Genomic DNA, 19856 nt, shown 5'->3' with positions numbered 1-19856 from the left:
TTCTGTGAACTTGTTGTTTTGGTTTCTTTTTAAAGCAAGAAAAGCTCATTAGCGCTGACAGGATGTTGATGTTATGAACTGAAACATGGTGCTCAGAATAGTTTGTGGACTCAAAAGAAATTTATCTGTCAGTAGGATATTTCCAGCAATTCTTCTTTTGATCTGCTAGTCAAATAGGTGGAAGTGTTGCAATCCAAACAGACAATGTGGAAGGCAACTGCACAGTAAGTAACAGCATTAAAAGTTGCCTGCTGGATCAGACCAATGGCCCATTTAGCCAATGTTCTTCTTCCAACTGTGGCTAACTAGAAGTTGCCAGGAAGCTGATAAGCAGAGCATGAAGCGAACAGCCCATATCCACTCCAGTGTTCGCCTGCAAGCAGCTCTGTTCAAAGATTCACTGCTTCTGAGCATCAGAACAGCACACCTCTGCATAGTAATTATTTGTCTTCCAGAGACTGATGCTGGCTTGATCACATTTTTAAAAGATAATACCTAATGGTACATGTCTACTGATATGGCTCTGATAACAAAAACTAATCTCAGTCTTAGCCATTGCACCATGGTTGTCATTCCTTAGCCTCTAGAACTTCAGGAATGGAGTGAAGATCTACACTAGCATTAAAACTGGATTTATCTATAGGATGGGTATATCAAGGTTAGTGCATGGCACTAATGGCCCTTCATCCCAAATCTCCGCACAGAGAAAACCGTCCAGCTTCACTTAAGTGCTCTATAGTTAATGACATGAAGAAATGCTGTTTCCCGAACACTCTCAGGTTCATGGCAAAACCTTTGGAGTAGATGTTCTTATTTATTATGTCCTGTCAAATAAAATAGAGTCTCTGCCATTATACCAACTAGTTTTATGACAGTAGAAGACAACTTTACCAGGTGCTCTAGCTTGGTTTTTATTTGCATACTTATTCTATCTACTTTGAATGGTATTTATTCATGTCACTCTTCTACTGTCTTCATCCGAAACACTTGCAACTGTTTCAACAGTCAACTGTTGAAATACAATCCCATTTTATTTGTGCCTTGGGGGCTTCAGTCACTATTTAGAACTCAAAGAAACCTGCTTTATTCTAGGTCTTGCACCATATGAAACTTGGTTTCATTTCTTTCAATATATTACTTTTTTCTTCAAGCTTTTAAAGATTCACATTAAAAAGGATGAGTGCTGCATATAACACTCCACATTTCTAGTGAACCAACAGTAGAGATAAATTTCAAAAAAATAAAATTTCAGAACAAAATGAAATAATGGGCAAAAATGGCCCTCTGACTTTGCAGCTGGGACTCTGAAGGCAGAATTTCTACTTTGTCCTCCTTGCAGCTGTGGCAGAAAGAGCCCTGCTGCCTACATTCTGGGGGTCAGAAATGGACTTCAGAGAGGGCTAAAGGAATGTGCTGGAGGGTGGGGTTGTAGGGTAGAAAGAAGGCTGGGGCAAAGAAGGCCTAGTACAATATCCAGACAGCACTCCCTCCTCCTCCTCCTCCTCCTCCTCCTCCACCGATGGTCCAAAACAGCCATTTGGATCAATATACTGCTACCACCACTACACCTCCTGTGCATCGGATGCACACAGGCATCTGTGCTCAGGGGCTTCCATGCATCAAGGGCAGATGACAGGATCATGCTCTCTGTTGATTCAATAACATAACATATACTGCACATAATTTGGTTTGCTCCTAAAATTATCCTGAAACATATTTGATAATGAAATTAATAAAGTGGTAATTGTTGTCTGGACAAAGTGTTTAAATCTAATATAGAAGCATGACAATGTTATGAGCAAATCAAGTTATACGTAATATATTTTAGTTTCCTATTTTATATCTAACCAGAGAGACCTTCAGCAAGTAATCCCTGAAACATCAGAATCAAGGAAGCAGGACAAGCGGGAAGAACCAGAGGCAGAGCATCTGTTTCTGTTTTTGGGGAAGCTGAAGACACTTTCTAAATGTACTTGTGGGGCAAGGCAATCTGGTCTGAAAAAAGAAATCTTTCTAAGAGCTTATTAAGCTAATAAAACTGTCTTACTAATTAGAAATAGCAATCAATCATATTTAAGAAACTTCAAGTAACCTCAACTTATTATATTTCACTCCCTGTTTAAACTTCTTAACTTTTGTTCATTTTACAAGGTTTTCTCTACTGGTTGTATCCATCCCAGGCCTCTACCAAAGGCATGATGCTGCTGAGTTCCTTTTAGGTAGAGAGGATTTATTTTAAAAGTTTTATAGCTGAGCCAGCACTCCCAAAACATAAGGTCTAACTGGGAAGTCTAGTGAAAATTTGGCAGTGAGTTCTATAAACCCAAGCCTTTCCCTCTCTTTCTCTTTCTTTTAAGAACAAGTGGAGGGATAACCAATCTGTTTCATCACAGGTAGTCGCTGTGGTAAGATAACCTGAAATGCTTCTTTCATATGTGGATTGTAGAATTGCTTTCCCTGACTACTCTAGCATAGAACCAGAACAAGTCCAGAAACAGGACTCCATACGACAATCCTCAAACTGACAAGAATGCACAATATTCTTCACATAGTGCAATTCTGATCACTTTTTGGGAGACCAAGCAGGACTTAAAGCATTCCTAAATATGGATTGGTGAAATTTGCAAGAGATTGGATATTTTAATAACAAACAGAAATATTACTTATGCTGGGAATCTTTTTTTAAATTTTCATTAATTATAATTACATATAAGAAAAAATACAGAACAAAAGAACAACTTACATAAACAGAACTAAAGTGAACAAAATAAATAAAGTTGCCAAGGGAATTACAAACAAACACAGCCCATATGCTACAGTCCCCAGAACCACCTCTCTTCATTTCTTCCTATGCTCTATGAGAGTTCACCAAAAAAAATCATTATTCTATATATCAACAAATTTTCTAACCAATTCATATTCTAATGATGTGAGCCGCCCCGAGGCTTCGGCGAATGGGGCGGCATAAAAATGTTTTAATAAAATAAATAAATAAATAATGCTTTATTATGAAGGGGATTTTAATGACAGAATTAAAAATACTCCTCTCAAAATATCTAGAAATTTTGCATTTCTGGATGCTACGTATCTTTTAGAAACAATTAGGATGGAATAAAGGCCAGCTCACAAGGCATGCCTCAAACATTTATTTATTTATTTATATTGTGATTTATATCCTGCCTTTTTCCTACAAAGGGCTCAAGGTAGCTTACATCATTTCTCCTCCTCCATCTTATCCCCACAACAACCCTGTGAGGTAGGTTGGGCTGAGAGTCTGTGACTGGCCCAAAGTCACCCAGTTGGCTCCATGGCCAAGCGGGGACTAGAACCCAGATCGCCTGAGTCCCAGTCCCATGCTCTTAACCACTACACCACACTGGCTCTCCACACTGGCTCTCAAACATGTATTCATCATTCTAAAATAAAATATTTAAAAATCCAGAATTATTCAATTTTGGGAAGAAAAGTATGGTACTTAGGGGGGAAATAAGCCAACTACTTTCGCATCCTCACCCCTCCGGAACTCACCTTTTGTAGACATTTACATATTTCCACTTAATTATCAAACCACTTTCTATGTAAGAATGGATGAATGAGTGATGTTTGGCTCACCCAGATTCTCCAAACAACAGCTTACTGCCAGTGTCTCCTTCATTCGCACTCACATTTCCAGGAGCTGTTTGTTTTGCACAAATGGAAGCCTCACACAAAATGAATTAGCTAACAGTGATGAAGTCAAGCATCACCCCCAAAATTGTGCAAATTTCCTAAATTGTACGTATTTTCTCCATAGACAGAAGTGTATGCATTTCAAAAACTGGGCATTTTGAGAAAGTTATGGAAATTTCAAGTACACATCTTGTGAACACAAGTGTGGGCATTTAGAAACCTTTTCCAAAATATGCACCTGTTTATATTTAGGCTTGCAATGGGGACATTTTGGTTGGTTTGAAAACTGAAAATAACTTTTCCTGTATCCCTATTCCCAAGTTCCTAGGCTCTTTCAAAATCCTACCCACAGCAACCAGCAGGTCGTACTGTGTTGTAGTATGGAATGCTTATTGACCAGAGATAGCCAAATTTGACAATCTTATGGGCCACACTATTTTCCAGTCAGTGTCAGGTCAGCTCCATAACAAACTGGATACCATTTTGGATAACATGTGCCTGCTTGCTACTGGAATATGCATGTACCCCCAAGCAACTGCATTGTTTTACGGGCAGTTAAATCCTCATAAAAGTGTTCAAAATACTGAACTCGATCAATATTTCAGATAATTCAGCATTGCACTAAGTTAGTGTTCCAGCAAACTTGTATGACTACTTGAATGAGAAAGTCCATATTACTTTTTGGGATGCTGCAGCTACAGTTAGGACCTGTACTGTCATTTTTTCCAACATCTCAGACAGGAGACCCAGAACATGCATATACATCTGTGGAATATGAAAAAGCAAAAGCTGTCAATATACATGTTTATGCTATCCCCCAGAATCCATGTCCTTGTGTAAGGCATGGATGATTGTGAACATGTATATCATAATATATGGTTAAGTAATTTATCCATTTATTTAAAATACACAATCAGAATATTTTTTTCCATTTGAGCAGAAGCATCTCATGCATAGCGTCCATATGATGTTTGCTTTTGCTACACTTCCTGCTATGCTATCACATTTTTTTTCCTTTCAAGTTCCAGCGTTCTATGCGGCACATTTATTTGACTCTGTGGGATGATACTTAAAAGTGATTAAATTATTTAGCTTCTTTTCCCCTAAACAGTGGGAAATTTAGAGCTACATTGACAAGGTAGTTACTTTTGGAGTGGAGATCACTGAGGATGTTTGGTGATGCGAAACTATTTGATTTACTTATTAAATTATATCCTTTCTTTCCACTAGGATAGCACTAAGGTGACTACCAATAAAATACAGAAAAAGAATAACAAGTAGCAATTACAGTCTTAAAGCTTATCAATTAAAAGTGTATCTAATAAAATTGGAAATGAAAGTAAAAGCCCAGTAAAGCTCATTCAGAGAAAAGAAATTACCAAACACACCAGATTAAACAAACGAATCTAGGAGCAAATCAACTTAGATGCCAAAAACCTGCTTGACTAGAAATGCCTTTGTCTGCAGGCAGAAGGGTAACAAAGTTGGAGCTACCCTGGTCTCCCTTGTCAAGGAGCACCAAAACCTGGGAGCAGGCATCAAAAAGGTCTTCTCTTATGTTTCTTTCTTGTGTGCTGCTGATAATGGTGGGACTGATTGAAGGGTCTGACTCTTGAGTATTCAAAGGGATTATATAGAAGAATGTGATCTTTCAAATAGCAAAGCTGTATAGAGTTTAAAGGTTATAACCAACCTAGGAACAGGCCAGTGAAACTGTTGAAAATAAGGTAATTGCTTACTTCCTGTCTCTGGTCCCAGTGGATCGTCTGGCCACAGATCCTTATGGTGGATTTGGATGTTTTCTGGGGCACACACATTAGTTTGTCCATGTAGGGCCCCTGTAGGCAAAAGTCAAGTGGGAGGGGCCACGTTATGACTGTGCATGCGTTATTCACCTAGATCATCGGGCAGCAGTCATGTGAAACCACTGCCTATTCAGGATAAGGCCACTGCAACCTCACCCAAATGTAGGTCTGTGGCAGAATGCAACCAAGTCTAGATTTGCATAGGACTGTCCTCATGAGAGCCAGTGTGGTGCAGTGGTTAAGAGCATGGGACTGGGACTCAGAGGATCCGGGATCTAGTCCCCGCTCGGCCATGGAGCCAACTGGGTGACTTTGGGCCAATCACAGACTCTCAGTCCAACCTACCTCACAGGGTTGTTGTTGTGGGGATAAGATGGAGAAGGAGAATGATGTAAGCTGCCTTGAGCCCTTTGTAGGGAAAAGGCAGGATATAAATCGAAAAATAGAAAATAGCTAGATAGATGTGAATGGGTAAGGACATGCTGGCTGAGCAAATTTAAAGTTGTCACTGCTTTGGACCTTTGACAGCTTGAACAACCTGAATCTACCAATTAGCAGGTCCCACCATAGATAACAAGGGCTTCAAAGGAGGCGGCAGCAGGCCTGTCACTCTTTTCATGGCAGAGATCCTTAGTGGTCAATGGACAGAGCATCTGACAAGCAGGACCTGCAACAAACATTGTCATTTAGGAGGAGTGCTTTGCTTCTGTGAATGAAGTGGCGAGTCTGACAAGAGTTGGTCTCCATCCGTTCAAACCTACTTAGGATTGCTCTGCAAGTTAGATTCATTCAGAAAATAATTTGTACTTTAGTAAAAATGGGAGCCCACTGCTACAGGCTCTTAAGTCCCATTGTGGAAGGAGAGGGAACAGCAGAAAAAATGACCTGGACATGAGCACTTGGGTCATACCTCCTGATTTGTTTAAGATGAGGAGGCCATCCTACCCCAGATGTGCAAGTTCAGATTTTTTTTCAAGTATTCTCACCTTACAGGCATCTGGCCAGCCTTGTAAGTGAGCCATTTGGCTTCTGACTAGGGAGTGGGAACCCCACTCTTCACCTAGGTTGGATATCAGGCTGGTTGGGTGGGGCAGATTGAGCTTTGGTAGACCTGCTCCCCCTACCATACATACCCTCGGTACCAATTCTGCCTCCTTTTCTGCCCATAAAACCCATCTGTTACCATGGGCATTCTGCCTGGGCAGGAATTGAGCCATAGCAATATTTTCAAGGACTATGTCTGGTTGGTGTCTGCCATAGTTTATATAGAATCGATACATCTGGTTTATGCTGTTGTTTGGTTATTTGCATAACAGCAGTTGCTGATTTCAGGGTTTGTCGTGTTTCTGTTCTTTTTGCTTGTTTTACTTAGATTTTGTCTTGTTTTCTTGAAATTCAGAATAAAAAATAAATAGTAAAAATTATAGAAGCAAACAAGGAGCTGTGGTTTCTTAATGCCGCCCTTGTTTATATAAGGCGCTTCCACTTGCTTTAATTAAAATAAAACCTGTAATTACATTTCGTTGTAGCTGGCTTTAACAAAGTGATTGTTGTCATTATGTGCCATCAAGATGTCTCTTAGTTATGGTGACCTTATGAATGGAAGCTATCCAAAATGTCTTATCCGTGACAGTCCTATCAGCAGTTGTAAAATCCAGGCTGTGGATACTTTGGGAAGGCATATTGTGTGTTCACTTGCATTTTCTTTTATATTTTCCTAAAAGAATGATATTAAATCAAAGACAGAACCTGACCCTTTGTGCAGAGGGTTGGGTGTATGAGCAGTGCATAGGAAATGACCTCAGGAAGAAGATGTGCATGGGCTCTGTTACTTGAAATTATCCCCTGGCAACAGTCTCTCTGGTATTGTCCATGCTACAGTGTGTCTTCCATAGCAATAGCAGTTATCTGTGCCCCCAACCTGAAAAGCAGCTGGTTTCTTTTAACCTGTTTACCTCAATTTGTGCTGGCTCCTTTCCAAACTGCAGCTGCAGCCTGACATTAAAGGAACAAAAAGCAAGGGTTCCACCTCTAGAATAGACTGGTGTAGAACTGAAACACAGCTTTATACATGTGCTCCTTTTCACTGGCCTCCACCACCAGGTTGGATTATTCCATTAAGGCAGTATCCACAACTACCCATTCACCTCTGCCACTTGGGTTTTGCTGGTGGGGTCCAATTAGCACTTCCCAGAGCAACCCTGGAAATGAGCCAGATGTAAGTTCCGCAACTTGCTTCATTCCAGAAGTGAGAGTTTTGGCTTGCTGATGGCTGCTTTAGGGCATTTTCTCTAGCTTCCCATTGCAACAGCCATGGTTTTGAGGCCATGTTGGATCCTGCCCTTAGACTCTAAACATGATAACATTATATGATATTTTAAGACCATGAATGATCGCTTTAGTGACAAGCCATTGAGTGCTCAGCATTGCTGTACTTTTAGAAAGTCTTTTCTATTAGTTTTCCATGTTGGTCATCATTGTTGTCATATTGCATTTATATGCTGTCTTTTTTCTCTTCTGATGAACTCAAGGTGGCTTCCATAGCTCCATTTCATTCTCATAACAGCAACCCTGTGAAGTAGGTTGGGCTGAGAGTCTGTTACTGGCCCAAAGTCACCCAGTTGGCTCCATGGCTGTGTGGACTGGAGCCCAGATCTCCAAGGTCCGCAGCATAGTATGCTGGCTGTCGCGCTACCTTTACTGTCTGTCTTTTTAAATTTTTCATTTATATGTTTGAAAAGCTATATTGTTCCATGGATATCGCATAGAGGAAATTACATAGTATATTGTTGGTATGCTGTTTCTTGTGGGTGGCAGTGGCATTATAGGAGCAGTCCATTTTCTGCAAAGTACCTACTAAAGCACACAATAACATTCCATCAGCATCTAATGGGAATTGGATCCATGCACTTAAATATACGATGGTACAGTGTATTTCCAGAAGTGTTGTAATTTGAGGTTTGTTCAGGCTCAAGCAGAATGGCTGCTTGAGGTCCCTAGTCTTTCCCAGGCCCATGTCTTTCAATCAGGTTGATGCAATCAATACTGCTTAGGAATAGCTTTGGTGCAGTGTTGGTGCAGAATGTTACTTCAGCCAGCTTACCTGCTGATAGGACTGTCTGTGCAAAGATTCTCTTCTTGTGACCAATGTAATGTCATAAGATACCCTGAGTCCCTCCTCTAACCTTGCATTTCTCATAAGGAAACATCTTGTGAGCAGTTGATTTCACAAGAAAACACTGTACTATCCTGTCTGCAGAAATATGCCATATATAAACAAAGCTATATCTCTCGGTATAGACTTTCTGAGTTGGCATGCTGCAGGACTTGACATGAATCTAGGCTGTGAACAGGGACCTGCATTCAGTGACAGAGCTTTTGGCCCCTGAACATGCTCAGAAGAGGGAGAGGGGCCATAGCCTTCATAGCAGTGCACCTGCTTTCCATGACAAGGTCCCAGTGCAACCCCTGGCATCTCCAGATAGGCTTACGAAAGACTGTTGTCTAGAGCCCAAGAGAACTGTTGTCAATCAGAGCAGATGTTTCCAATGAGATGGCCCAATGGTCTGATCCATATAAGGACATTATCTATCTTCCTATGGGAGATGAAGATCAGTCTTCCATTCTATATAGAAACTGATTTGGCTGCACCTATTATATCCAGCCCTTTCTTCTTTTACAAAGTCCTCGTACTCTTCTCCATTTTATCCTCATAACTGTGTTGGGTAAGTTAGGCTGAGAGTCTGTGTCTGGGCCAAAGTCACCAGTGAGCTTCATGACTGAGTAGAGACTTGAATTCAGGTCTCACAAGTCCCAATGCAACACTTTAATAACTGCACCATGTTGATAATATCAAGGGCAATGTTTCCCAAACTTATGCTAGTCTAACCACACCTGTTTTGATTCAAGTTAAAATTGGAGGCGCACATGATTCTTACACCTCCAAAGGGTTACTTTTACAGTGTGGAAAAATGTTTGACTGTTTTCCATCAAGGCAGATATAGATGCTCTGGTGGCCTCCTGTTTGTTACAATGGGTTATTTGTGCAGGATGCTTTTGGAATGTTCCAGAAAGTTCAATTAATCCACAAAGGAGCAGTTAGGCTGCTAGCTGGAATTCACTGATGTTATCATATTATGCTAATACTTTACATCATTTGCTGCCAGTTTGTTTCTCGACTCTATGCAGAGGGCAGGTTTTAACCTTTAAAGCCCTAAACAGCAATGACTGAAGTAATGGCTCCTCCTATATTTACCTACCCAGATGTTAAAGGTTCATCAGTGCTGGGACTTGTAGAACGTCTTTGTCTAAAGATGCACGGGATTCCTTATCCTATATTTCTGAGTGAAAGAGCTTCCTGCCTAACATAGAGAGAATCTACCAATAAAAGAGGGTGGAGGAAGAGGCACTGCATGGGACCATTCCAAGACTGAAGCCACTGCCCCAAAGTCCCCAGAGTGACCTTCCAGACTTTAGGCTAAGGGAGAATCAAAAAGTCTCTGTTGGTCATCTTGAGTTACTGAGGTCCCAAGTTACACAGGCTTTAGAAGTCAAAACCAGTACTTTGACTTGGGGTTAGAAATGAACTGGGAACCAGGGCCAGTGTGATATGTAGTATGGTGCCAGTGTGGTGTAGGAGAGCCAGTGTGGTGTGGTGGTTAAGAGCATGGGACTGGGACTCAGAAGACCTGGGTTTTAGTCTCCGCTCAGCCACGGAGCCAACTGGGTGACCTTGGGCCAGTCACAGACTCTCAGCCCAACCTACCTCACAGGGTTGTTGTGGGGATAAGATGGAGGAGGAGAATGATGTAAGCTGCCTTGAGCCCTTTGTAGGGAAAAGGCAGGATATAAATCAAAATAAATAAATAAGTTCATACTACCTGGTTCCAATGAATACACTCACCACCCTGTCTGTACAATCTGCAGTTTCCAGGCCGTGTTCAAAGACAGAGTAAGAGCTATTGCCCTCAGAGCAGTCTGCCATCTTGTCTTTCTCCTTTGTCCTGATGAGCCCAGCCCATTTGACCAGCTATCTCCAGTCTAAGTCACTGAATCATTCCATAGGATGCAAGTTGATTAGAAACAGGCAGTGTGGTGAATTGTGCAGAGATGCAGAAGGCTGCCAAGGCAGCAGGCACTGTGTGATCGATGCTAGCTGCAGGCAACTGGGAAGAGTGAACCTGGAAACTGGAGTCCAGAGAGCAAGCTAGGAGTCAGAGCCAGGGAACCAAGCCTGGAGTTCCAACTAAGAGAAAATACAGGAGTCAAAGTTAAGCAGCTCTTAGCAAGGATAGTTCTGACGGACGACTATACATAGTTCTAGTGCTGCCACCTCTTGCATTTTGGAGCACTGTCACTTTTAATTATTGAATTAAATTATCATTAGTCTTATTATTGTTCTGTACTAATTAGTGCACCCTAGCAGAAACTCCAGAAATGATTGCTCTAAGGGTCGATCACCCCAATATGCAACTCCTTCCTTTTCCTTGCCTGTATAGACCCCAGACCACCTTCTCCTTTCAGGTGATGGGCAAGACAAGCACAGCTTTCAGTTGACAGGGGAAAGCTTTGCAGAGTGTGCAAGATGCTCTTTGGACTCCTCCATCTCTGGTTTGTGATATCTAGACTGAGCTGAAGTTCAGCATCTTTTTAAAAAAGGAAACCAATTAAAAATGCTCATATCTTAATTTTTGACTTCTCTGACATTTGCTTTTAGCTAATATCAGGTATGTCATGTTCCCAATTATTATTCAGAAAATGTTACTTGATTTATAACTTAATAGTGCTGGGATGCACATTTTGCTGTAATTAGCCAAGGATGCTGGTGTGTACTAATTCATTATTTATAAAATAAATATCCATAATGTTGAGCGCAGGAGTTTGCATGTGCACACATCTTTTTGAAATTAGGAATCATGAATGACAAGTAAAGGACAAAATGGATGAATGGTTGGAGAAAAAAATGACAATGTATATAATTGCATATGTCAAAAGTTCTGAAATCCTTTTGTTGGAATTCTTTCTTCTGTTTCATAGATTGTATTTCACAACTGAACTGAAACAGAACCAAAGCAACAAAATTTTAGTATGAGTTAATTTAGCTGCGGAAAAGTCTTTGGCTGCAGTTCTATATTCACTTACCCAGGACTAAGCTATATTAAATTCAGTGTGACTTATTTCTGGGTACTAACATACTTTATATTTAATTCAGGACAGCTACTGTAGCCCAAATTATTGTTAATGCTGGGAATAAAGCCTGACATGCCCAAGGCAATACCTAACTATAACAATTGCCTTTTCTGATTCATGCCTCTATCTGTTACATAGAAACGTAGAAACAGAGCGAGTCAGAAGGGGCCTCCCAGGCCATCTAGTCTGACCCCCGGCTCCAGCCGGCTCTGCTCACGACATGCCCACCATGTGCATGTCCAGCCGTTCTTTGAACACCCGCACCGATGGGTGTTCACTGAACCTCAGGCAACATGAATGGGAAGAACTGTTGTTCTTTCCATGGCTAGCTCATACTCATCATGCATACCACAGCCCTGGAAACACAGAAGTGCAATGGAACCACTGGGGAAGGGGAAGGCAAAATAAGACATTGCATGATGGACCTGGCAGGCAGGCTGATATACTGCTAGTGCTCAAGCTCAAGCAAGTTCAGCAGCAGGAGATGTGCATGTTAACATGGTCACCTGGTATTTCCATATGGCAAAGCAACAGCCTCTCCTCCAGCATCAGAGGAAGTTAATGGGGGTGGGGGGGGGAGAGAGAGAGAGAGAACTGGAGAGATAACCAAAGACAAACTGTGCATGGGAGAAATGTGTGTGAGGGAGGAAGTACAAAGGTGGTGGGGTGGTGGTGGGAAGCACAAGGAAAAGGACGGGTGCACAAGAAGTCTTAGTTTCATGGCCAGTGCAAAAATTGAGATTAGTCTCTCGAAAGAGCAAAAATACATAGAAACATAGAAACAGAGCGAGTCAGAAGGGGACTCCCAGGCCATCTAGTTTGACCTCCAGCACCAGCTGGCTCCACTCATGACATCCAGCCTATCCTTGAACACTCACACCGATGGGGCTTCAACGACCTCTCGTGGAAGCCCATTCCACACCCTCGGGGTCCTGACTGTCAGGAAGTGGAACCTTGGCTCCCTGAGCTTTGCTCCATTGAATCGTGTCCTGCCTTCCTCTGCAGGGGAGAACAGGTCTCTACCCATCTCCATGTGACATCCCCTCACATACCTGTATGTCACCAACATATCCCCTCAGAGTCTCCTCTTTTCCAGGCTGAAGAGACCCAGTTCCCTCAGTCTCGCCTCATACGGCATCCCCTGCAAACCGGCCACCAACCTTGTGGCCCTACGCTGCACTGACTCTGACCTGACTATATCCTTTCTGTAATGAGGGGCCCAAAACTGAACACAATACTCCAGTTGCAGGCGCACCAGAGTCATATAGAGTGGTAGTAATACCTCTCTCGATCTAGAAGCCACACTTTTGGCTATGCAACCAAGGGTGGCGTTCGCCCTCTTGACCACCACATCACATTCCTGACTCATGTTTAGCCTGCGGTCAACCAGTACCCCGAGGTCCCTTTCACAAGTGCTGCTCTCCAGCCACTTGTCCCCTAACCTGTACTTATGACACCTGTTCCTGTGCCCCAAGTGCAAGACCTTGCACTTATCCACATAGAACGCCATCCTGTTGTCTCCTGCCCACTTCCATAGTCTGTCCAGATCCTTTTGGATATGGAGTACCTGCTCCTCAGTTGTGGCCACTGCTCCAGTTTTAGTATTGTCTGCAAATTTGATCAGCAGACTGTTCACCCCTTCTTCCATGTCATTGATGAAAAGATTAAACAGGGTTCTGTCCTGGGGGACCCCGCTTGTCACTGGCCGCCATCCCGATGATTCCCCATTAATGGTTACCCTCTGCTTTCGGTCAGTCAACCATACCCTAATCCACCGGAGAATGCTTTGGTGTATCCCAAAACTCCTCAGTTTCTCCACCAGGATATCATGGGGCACTTTGTCAAAGGCCTTGCTGAAATCCAGGTATACCACATCCACTGCATCCCCTCCATCTAGCCCTCTCAAAACCTTGTCATAGAATTCCACAAGGTTTGTCTGGCAGGACCTGTTTTTGTGGAAGCTGTGTTATGTGGCTGTCAGCCTCCCTTCCCTATGTAGCATCACTAGATCTCTCTCTATTATGAAACTTTCCATTGTTTTTCCTACAATGGACATAAGGCTAACAGGTCTGTAATGCCCCATGTCCCTTCTACTACCCTTTTTGAAAAGTGGGACCACTGATACCACCCTCCAGTCCTCTGGAACTTCACCCGTTGTCCATGAGGCCTCAAAACTGGAGGCCAGCAGGTGTTAAGAGAACCCCTGCCAACTCTCTAAGTACTCTCGGGTGTAACCCGTCAGGGCCTGGCGCCTTTGTAATGTCCAATGCCCTGAGGAGCCCCTCGACTTCAAGGGGAGTGACTCTAATCTGTGCCCCTAAGTCCCCAGCCTCATCTGATCTATGCGGATATCCCCCGTCCTGCTATGGGGAGAACACAGAGGCAAAATAGTCATTTAGCATCTGTGCCTGTTCCCTCATATCAGTCACTGGATCTCCTTCCTCCTTATTTAGTGGTCCCCCCACTTGTCTCCCCTTCCTCTTCCTATTTACCTGCTGAAAGAAGCCCTTTTTGTTGCACTTGATATTCTTGGCAAGTCTCAGCTCGTAATCAGCCTTAGCCTTGCAAAGAATCCTTCTGCAATGAACCTCCTCTTCCCAGTATACCCTTTTGTCAATTTGCTCCAGTTTCCATTTCCTATGGCGATTCCTCTTTCATCTAATCGCTTCAACCACCTCCTTTCACATCCATGGCAGCACTCTCCTCCGCCTCCCCACCTTACTATCTAGAGGTATGGTCAAGGCTTGCGGCTCCAAAACCTCACTCTTGAGTGCAATCCACACCTCCTCAACTCGCTTACCTTCCAGTAACCTATCCCAGGAGACTTTCCCCAGTCTGGCCTTCAGTTGGCCAAAGTTGTCCCTCTTGAAGTCCCAGCTTCTAGTGCTCAATCTGCTGCACGTCTCCAGTCCCCTGATCTCCCCTGTCACTGCTGAGTAAGTCTCCCAACTAATATTCGGGAGATTGAAATCTCCCATAATTACTGTGTCTCTCCCTCAAGATATCCTTAGAAAATGGTCTGTCAGGCCATCATCTAGGGTCTCAAATTGACCTGGAGGGCGATAACATACCCCCACTTTCAGGTCACTTTCCCTGTCAAAACCCCCTAAGTTTCACCCAGACTGCCTCTACCAAATCTCCATCTGTGCTGCATTCTATCTCACTGCATCCTATCCCTTCCCTGGGGGCGTGGCGTCCTATCCCACGCCCCCACCCCTCTTTCCCTTCCTGTCCTTTCTAAAAAGGTGATACCCCTCTATGTTCACATTCCAGACTTGCCTTTCATCCCACCAAGTTTCTGTGATTCCCACCAGGTCATACCCTCCTATTCCCAGGAGAGCTTCAAGCTCTTCCTGCTTATTACCCATGCTCCTAGCATTGGTGTACATGCACCTCAACTCCTTCCCACCGCTTCCTTTCCTTGGAGTTCCCAGCCTGCTCCTTCCTCTCATCCTCCCTGTTACCTGGCCCCTCTTTGTAGGAGTCCTGTCTGTCCCTGAAGTACCTCTAAAACCTTGCTCCCAGAGCCCTGATCCTTTCCCCACACTTGTCCAGTGCAGACACATTTCTGGGGGGCCTGAACCCCCCCTGGCTCAGTTTAAAGTCTTCCGGATGAAGCTCGCTGAAGCATCTCCAAAGGACCTTTTCCCCATCCTCGTGAGGTACAAACCATCCCTTGCGAGAAATCCATTGTCAAGAAACTGGGTGCTGTGGTTGAGGAACCCAAAGCGTTCCTTCTGGCACCACATCCTAAGCCAGTCATTCACCTCAGCGACCCTTCTGTCCCTGCCTGGCCCAAATCCCCAGACTGGTAAGACAGATGAGAAGGCCACTTGGGCCTTTAGGTCCCTGAGTTTCTTCCCCAAGGCCTCGAAGTCCCTGGTGACCCCGAGCACACCCTGCCTGGCCACGTTGTTTGTGCCCACATGGATCACCAGGAGCGGCTGGTGACCCCCGGAGCGAACAAGATGCTCCACTCTGTCCTTCACATGCCGGATGCGTGTGCCCAGCAGGCAGCAAACCTCCCTTGTCTCCAGGTTGGGGCGGCACACTGCCGGCTCAGTGCCCCAAACGGAGAGAACCTGTTTCCCAGCTCACCAAGAAGTGGATAAGTTTACACACTATCCCACTCCAATCTGCTTATTTTTTAATTTACTCAGGGAGCATTCACAGGGGTAGTCTGCTTTCGTATGCTACCTGGCCAGAAATAAATCTGTTCCTCCCTTGTGATTCATTTCCCAGAACTTTTTTTGCAATATGTTGGAACCATGGAGAAGTAGCAGATACACCAGCGTCTTAGGAAGGCAGCTAGTTTCGATTACTGGGCACAGGACTATCTGCAACAAGCCAAACTAGATGAGATGCTAAATGCATCACTTGCAAGTCTGGTCGTGGTGGTTTTTTCATGCTTAATAGTTGCCAGGGTGGCTGGAGTGGTGGTGAAGGCAGTTTTTATCAGGATCGTGGTGTGGGGCAAGTGGAGCAGCAACCCTTTCCTCCCTGCACATTCCTCACTTATTTCTTCCACCAGTGGACACTCATGCATGCACATGCAGGCCAGTTCTTAGCTCCAGAAGGCAAGCCCCAAGAGATACTTCAAGCAGTACCACTATGGAAGTAACAAGAAATGCAGAGTTATCAGCACAGCTTGATTCCCAGACTTAGGCTTATCCTTCCTTCTCTTCATTTCTCACAGTAATGTGTCAGCAGAACTACACTAGGTGACTTGAGGCCAGCTACTCATTCTCAGCCTAATCTACCTCCCAGAGGATAAAATGGAGCTATATGTAAACTGCCTTTGGTTCCTCACAAGAGAAAACAAAGGCATGATGTGAATACAGCATAACAGCAGCAATAAAAGCAACAGCTGCTGCTGCTGCTGATTATGATGATGATACAGTTTTTATCTGAGTACATCCATAGACACATGACTGAAAGCAAAACAAGACAGTGTTTGCAAGGGATAGCATGGAAATATTCAAAGGTAAAATGTGGGCTAGTTGCTTTAACTCATGGAAAAGGAAGTGGACATACAACACTCTAAGACTTTGATTGGGTCAATGCTTCTTAAAATATAGAGAATTAGGCAGTAAAAGGAAAGGGCCCAGCAGCCTCTCCTTCAGTGGCTGTCTCCACATACCAGATCACCAATAGCAGTCCGGGAAGAGGTATCAGGGCTGTTGAGGCCCTGTATGGACTATTAATCTACCATTCATGAACTCCAGGTCCTGCAATCCTACAGAAGCAGAAATTATTAGTATCAGAAAAGACTTGACAGTAAAAATCACACCTTTTTCTGAATTATCCTAGGGAAACTATGACATTGGTATGATTTTTATTATTGGATCAGTTATGTCCAAAACTGCTGAATGCTGAAGAGAAGCAGTACTCAGGCCAGGAAATGGTATTCAGTAGGAGCTTCTCAGGAGTCTTCAACTATAAGACCAGTAATGGCAGACAAGTCCCAAAATGCTTGTACACCACTGTGATCTTTGTCTCTGCAGATCAGAGAGGTTGTTTGTGACTAGGTAGCACATACAAGCAGACTTATCCATGAACAACAGCCTTCCAGGGAATGGAAAGAAATAGGACCCCCCCCCCCTCAGTGAACTAACAAATAAGCAAAAGAGATTGGGTAAGAAGATACCCAATTTTTTATTTCTAAATATGCACAGGATTGCTCCCTTAGTGCCATTTCTGTTTGGAGTTATCTTCTTCACAGGATCTACATCAGGAGTAATACTTGAAGTGTTTTAATCATTTTCTTTAAAATATGGCTTTCTTTTACAGCTCTTTCAAACATTTGATCGGGGGCCTGGATGACGTTTCCAATAAAGCATATGAGGATGCTGAAGCAAAAGCAAAGTAAGTGGCAATTAATGCTTTTTACTTTTAATAGTCTTTTCAATGTTCTTGCCTTCATGCTACATTTTTAAAGAGAAAAACATCCAATTAAGGTAGTTTCTGAAAGCATTTCTTCTTTAGTGTCATAAAAGAACATTGTAACAGGTAAAATGAAAGCAAATAGATGAGATGGAAGAAAATCACTGCTACTGAATACTTTTTTAATCATTCCAAAGGCACAAAACAGATTACACGGTATTTATGGGAAACAATAAATAAAGACATACAAATTAAATGCCACAGGCAACAATATGTGGCGGATGGACTGCCAGTGCCTTGATAAATCAGAGACAGTAAAGATTTGGACCAATCCTTAGAAACATAGAAACAGAGCGAGTCAGAGCTTCACTCACGACATGCCCACCATGTGCATGTCTTGCCTATCCTTAAACACCCTCACCGATGGGGCCTCAACCACCTCCCGGGGAAGCCCATTTGTGGCATCTCTTGTTCCCATTGCCTTTTGTGTCGAATGAGATGGTAGCTGAAGGAGAAAATGGGCCGGCCTGGGCTAGGAGCTGATTCCCTGGCCAGTTGATTCCCCTAGTAGCCTAATACATTAGCAGGGACATTTCTGCAGCTCAGCCTCATGAACACGGTGGAGTGCAGGAGCGACCAATTGTAGCTGCTGATTCAAAGCTGTTTTCTCCTAGAATCTGGTAGGTGGCCTACCAGAGGTTGTAGCAGCAGGCGCAACCTCTTGAATGTTTGGTCCAAAGACCCCATTATACATCAAAAGAAGGAAAAGAATGCAAATCTGATGCCTCACTCTGGTTCGTTCACGCCATCCATGGGACAGTATTTGATTGTGGCCCTGTGCCAGCAGAAGCAATTTTCCTGTGGTTCTAAAAACAATGGGGAATTAGCAGAAATGTCCATTTCCAGAACGACGTAAGTTATTGGATCTTGAAGAAGGAAGCTTATTTCCAGAATTAATTGTAGAACTGCTAAATTCGCCTTGTGCCATTGGTTACTCTGCAACACAATCAGCAGCTGTCTCTGTCTCCTACATTTATGAAGAAAGCAGTCTATGAAGATTGGTGTGAAAGAGTGGCTAATCAACAGTTTTGTACTAAACATATTTATTAAGCCTAGAAATCACATCCCCCCAGCAGGCCAGCTGGAAGCACTACTCCTGTAACTTGGAAATATATTCTTGCTTCTCAAAAAACCATATATTCCAGCAAATTGATGATAAGGAGTGCTATAATTGCCACTAAGACATTCTTCTGCCTGAATGATTTTAATAGAAAGTTGTACAACTTTGCATTATACTTAAATCTTTTCTATGAAACCAGAATGATACATGCATACACACATATACATGTACAAGAAGAACAGAAATAAAGGTTCCTGAGAGACACAAATAGGATGATGCCAAAAAAGTCTAAAATCTAAATGGTAACTTGTTACCATATCTAGAACTTCTGTAGAACGATTTTGATCATTTAGTAGCATTTTGTGCATTACAAATCTTTCATATATGATATATTTCATATATTCTGTCAGAATTAATATGAATGCCTAGCAGGTTTCTGTAAGTGTAGTCCCGGTGGAATAGGGGACCATATACAGGAATTGGTTGTGTGAGTGTTATTTCTATTCCTGGCTCAACTGTAAGGAATACACACATGCTTCCCGATAACAGATTATTTCTGACCAGAAGAGAAGACCTGATTCTATTCCTGGGGGGCAGATCACATGATCACTGCAGTCGGCCATGGCTTTTTACACCATTTTGAATATTTAATGCCTAGCTGGGGCTTGCTGGGCTTGTCATGTTATCTAAACCAAGGTCATTTAAGGGCTAATCAACCTCCAATAACCCAACAACAGATCCTTTAAAGAACACACTGTGGCCTGCAGTGATTGCTGCCTTGTCTGAGCAGAAGCTTCTTGCCTTCTCTGAGCAGAAGCATTTTGCCTTGGTTTCACAAGGCTGTGGCCTATGTGGATTTCACTGGATTAGGGCTCACTATTCTCCTTTGCTAGAAGTGTGATTTTTTTTAACAGAGCTTGCAATTTTTAATGGGAGCTTCTATATAGAAGAGTCTGTCCAGGGCACTCTGTACCCCAAGACTGGGTCTTGGTGAGGAGGCTTGGGGACTGGTAGGAAAAAGGACTGTCGTGTGGTGCTTTAAGACCAGCTGCTGCTGCACCTGACCCCTGACCCTCCGGCAACACACACACACTGCCCTCCCACATTCCTCCTGGCCCCTGCACCGTCCATCGGGCTTGCATGCTTACTGGAATCCCAGTAGACCCCCTTGGCATAAAAGCAGGGCTGCT

The 19856-nt window shown here is 43.3% G+C and overlaps 1 protein-coding gene across 2 annotated transcripts in view; it reads left to right on the top strand.

Annotated features, from left to right (window-relative positions):
* Window positions 1-19856, top strand: part of PRKG1 (protein kinase cGMP-dependent 1) — a 743395-nt gene that overhangs the window by 622904 nt on the left and 100635 nt on the right. For both annotated transcript variants that reach the window (XM_044420579.1, XM_044420578.1), the window contains exon 9: window positions 17454-17528. In XM_044420579.1, the coding sequence (XP_044276514.1) occupies window positions 17454-17528 (75 nt within the window). The remainder of the gene's footprint in view (window positions 1-17453; window positions 17529-19856) is intronic.

The sequence above is a fragment of the Varanus komodoensis genome, unplaced genomic scaffold, assembly GCF_004798865.1.
Source record: "Varanus komodoensis strain SLA01 unplaced genomic scaffold, ASM479886v1 scaffold11, whole genome shotgun sequence".
In the NCBI taxonomy this organism is placed as follows: Eukaryota; Metazoa; Chordata; class Lepidosauria; order Squamata; family Varanidae; genus Varanus; species Varanus komodoensis.
Note: the sequence above shows the minus strand (reverse complement) of the source record. Positions and strands in the feature narration are given on the sequence as shown.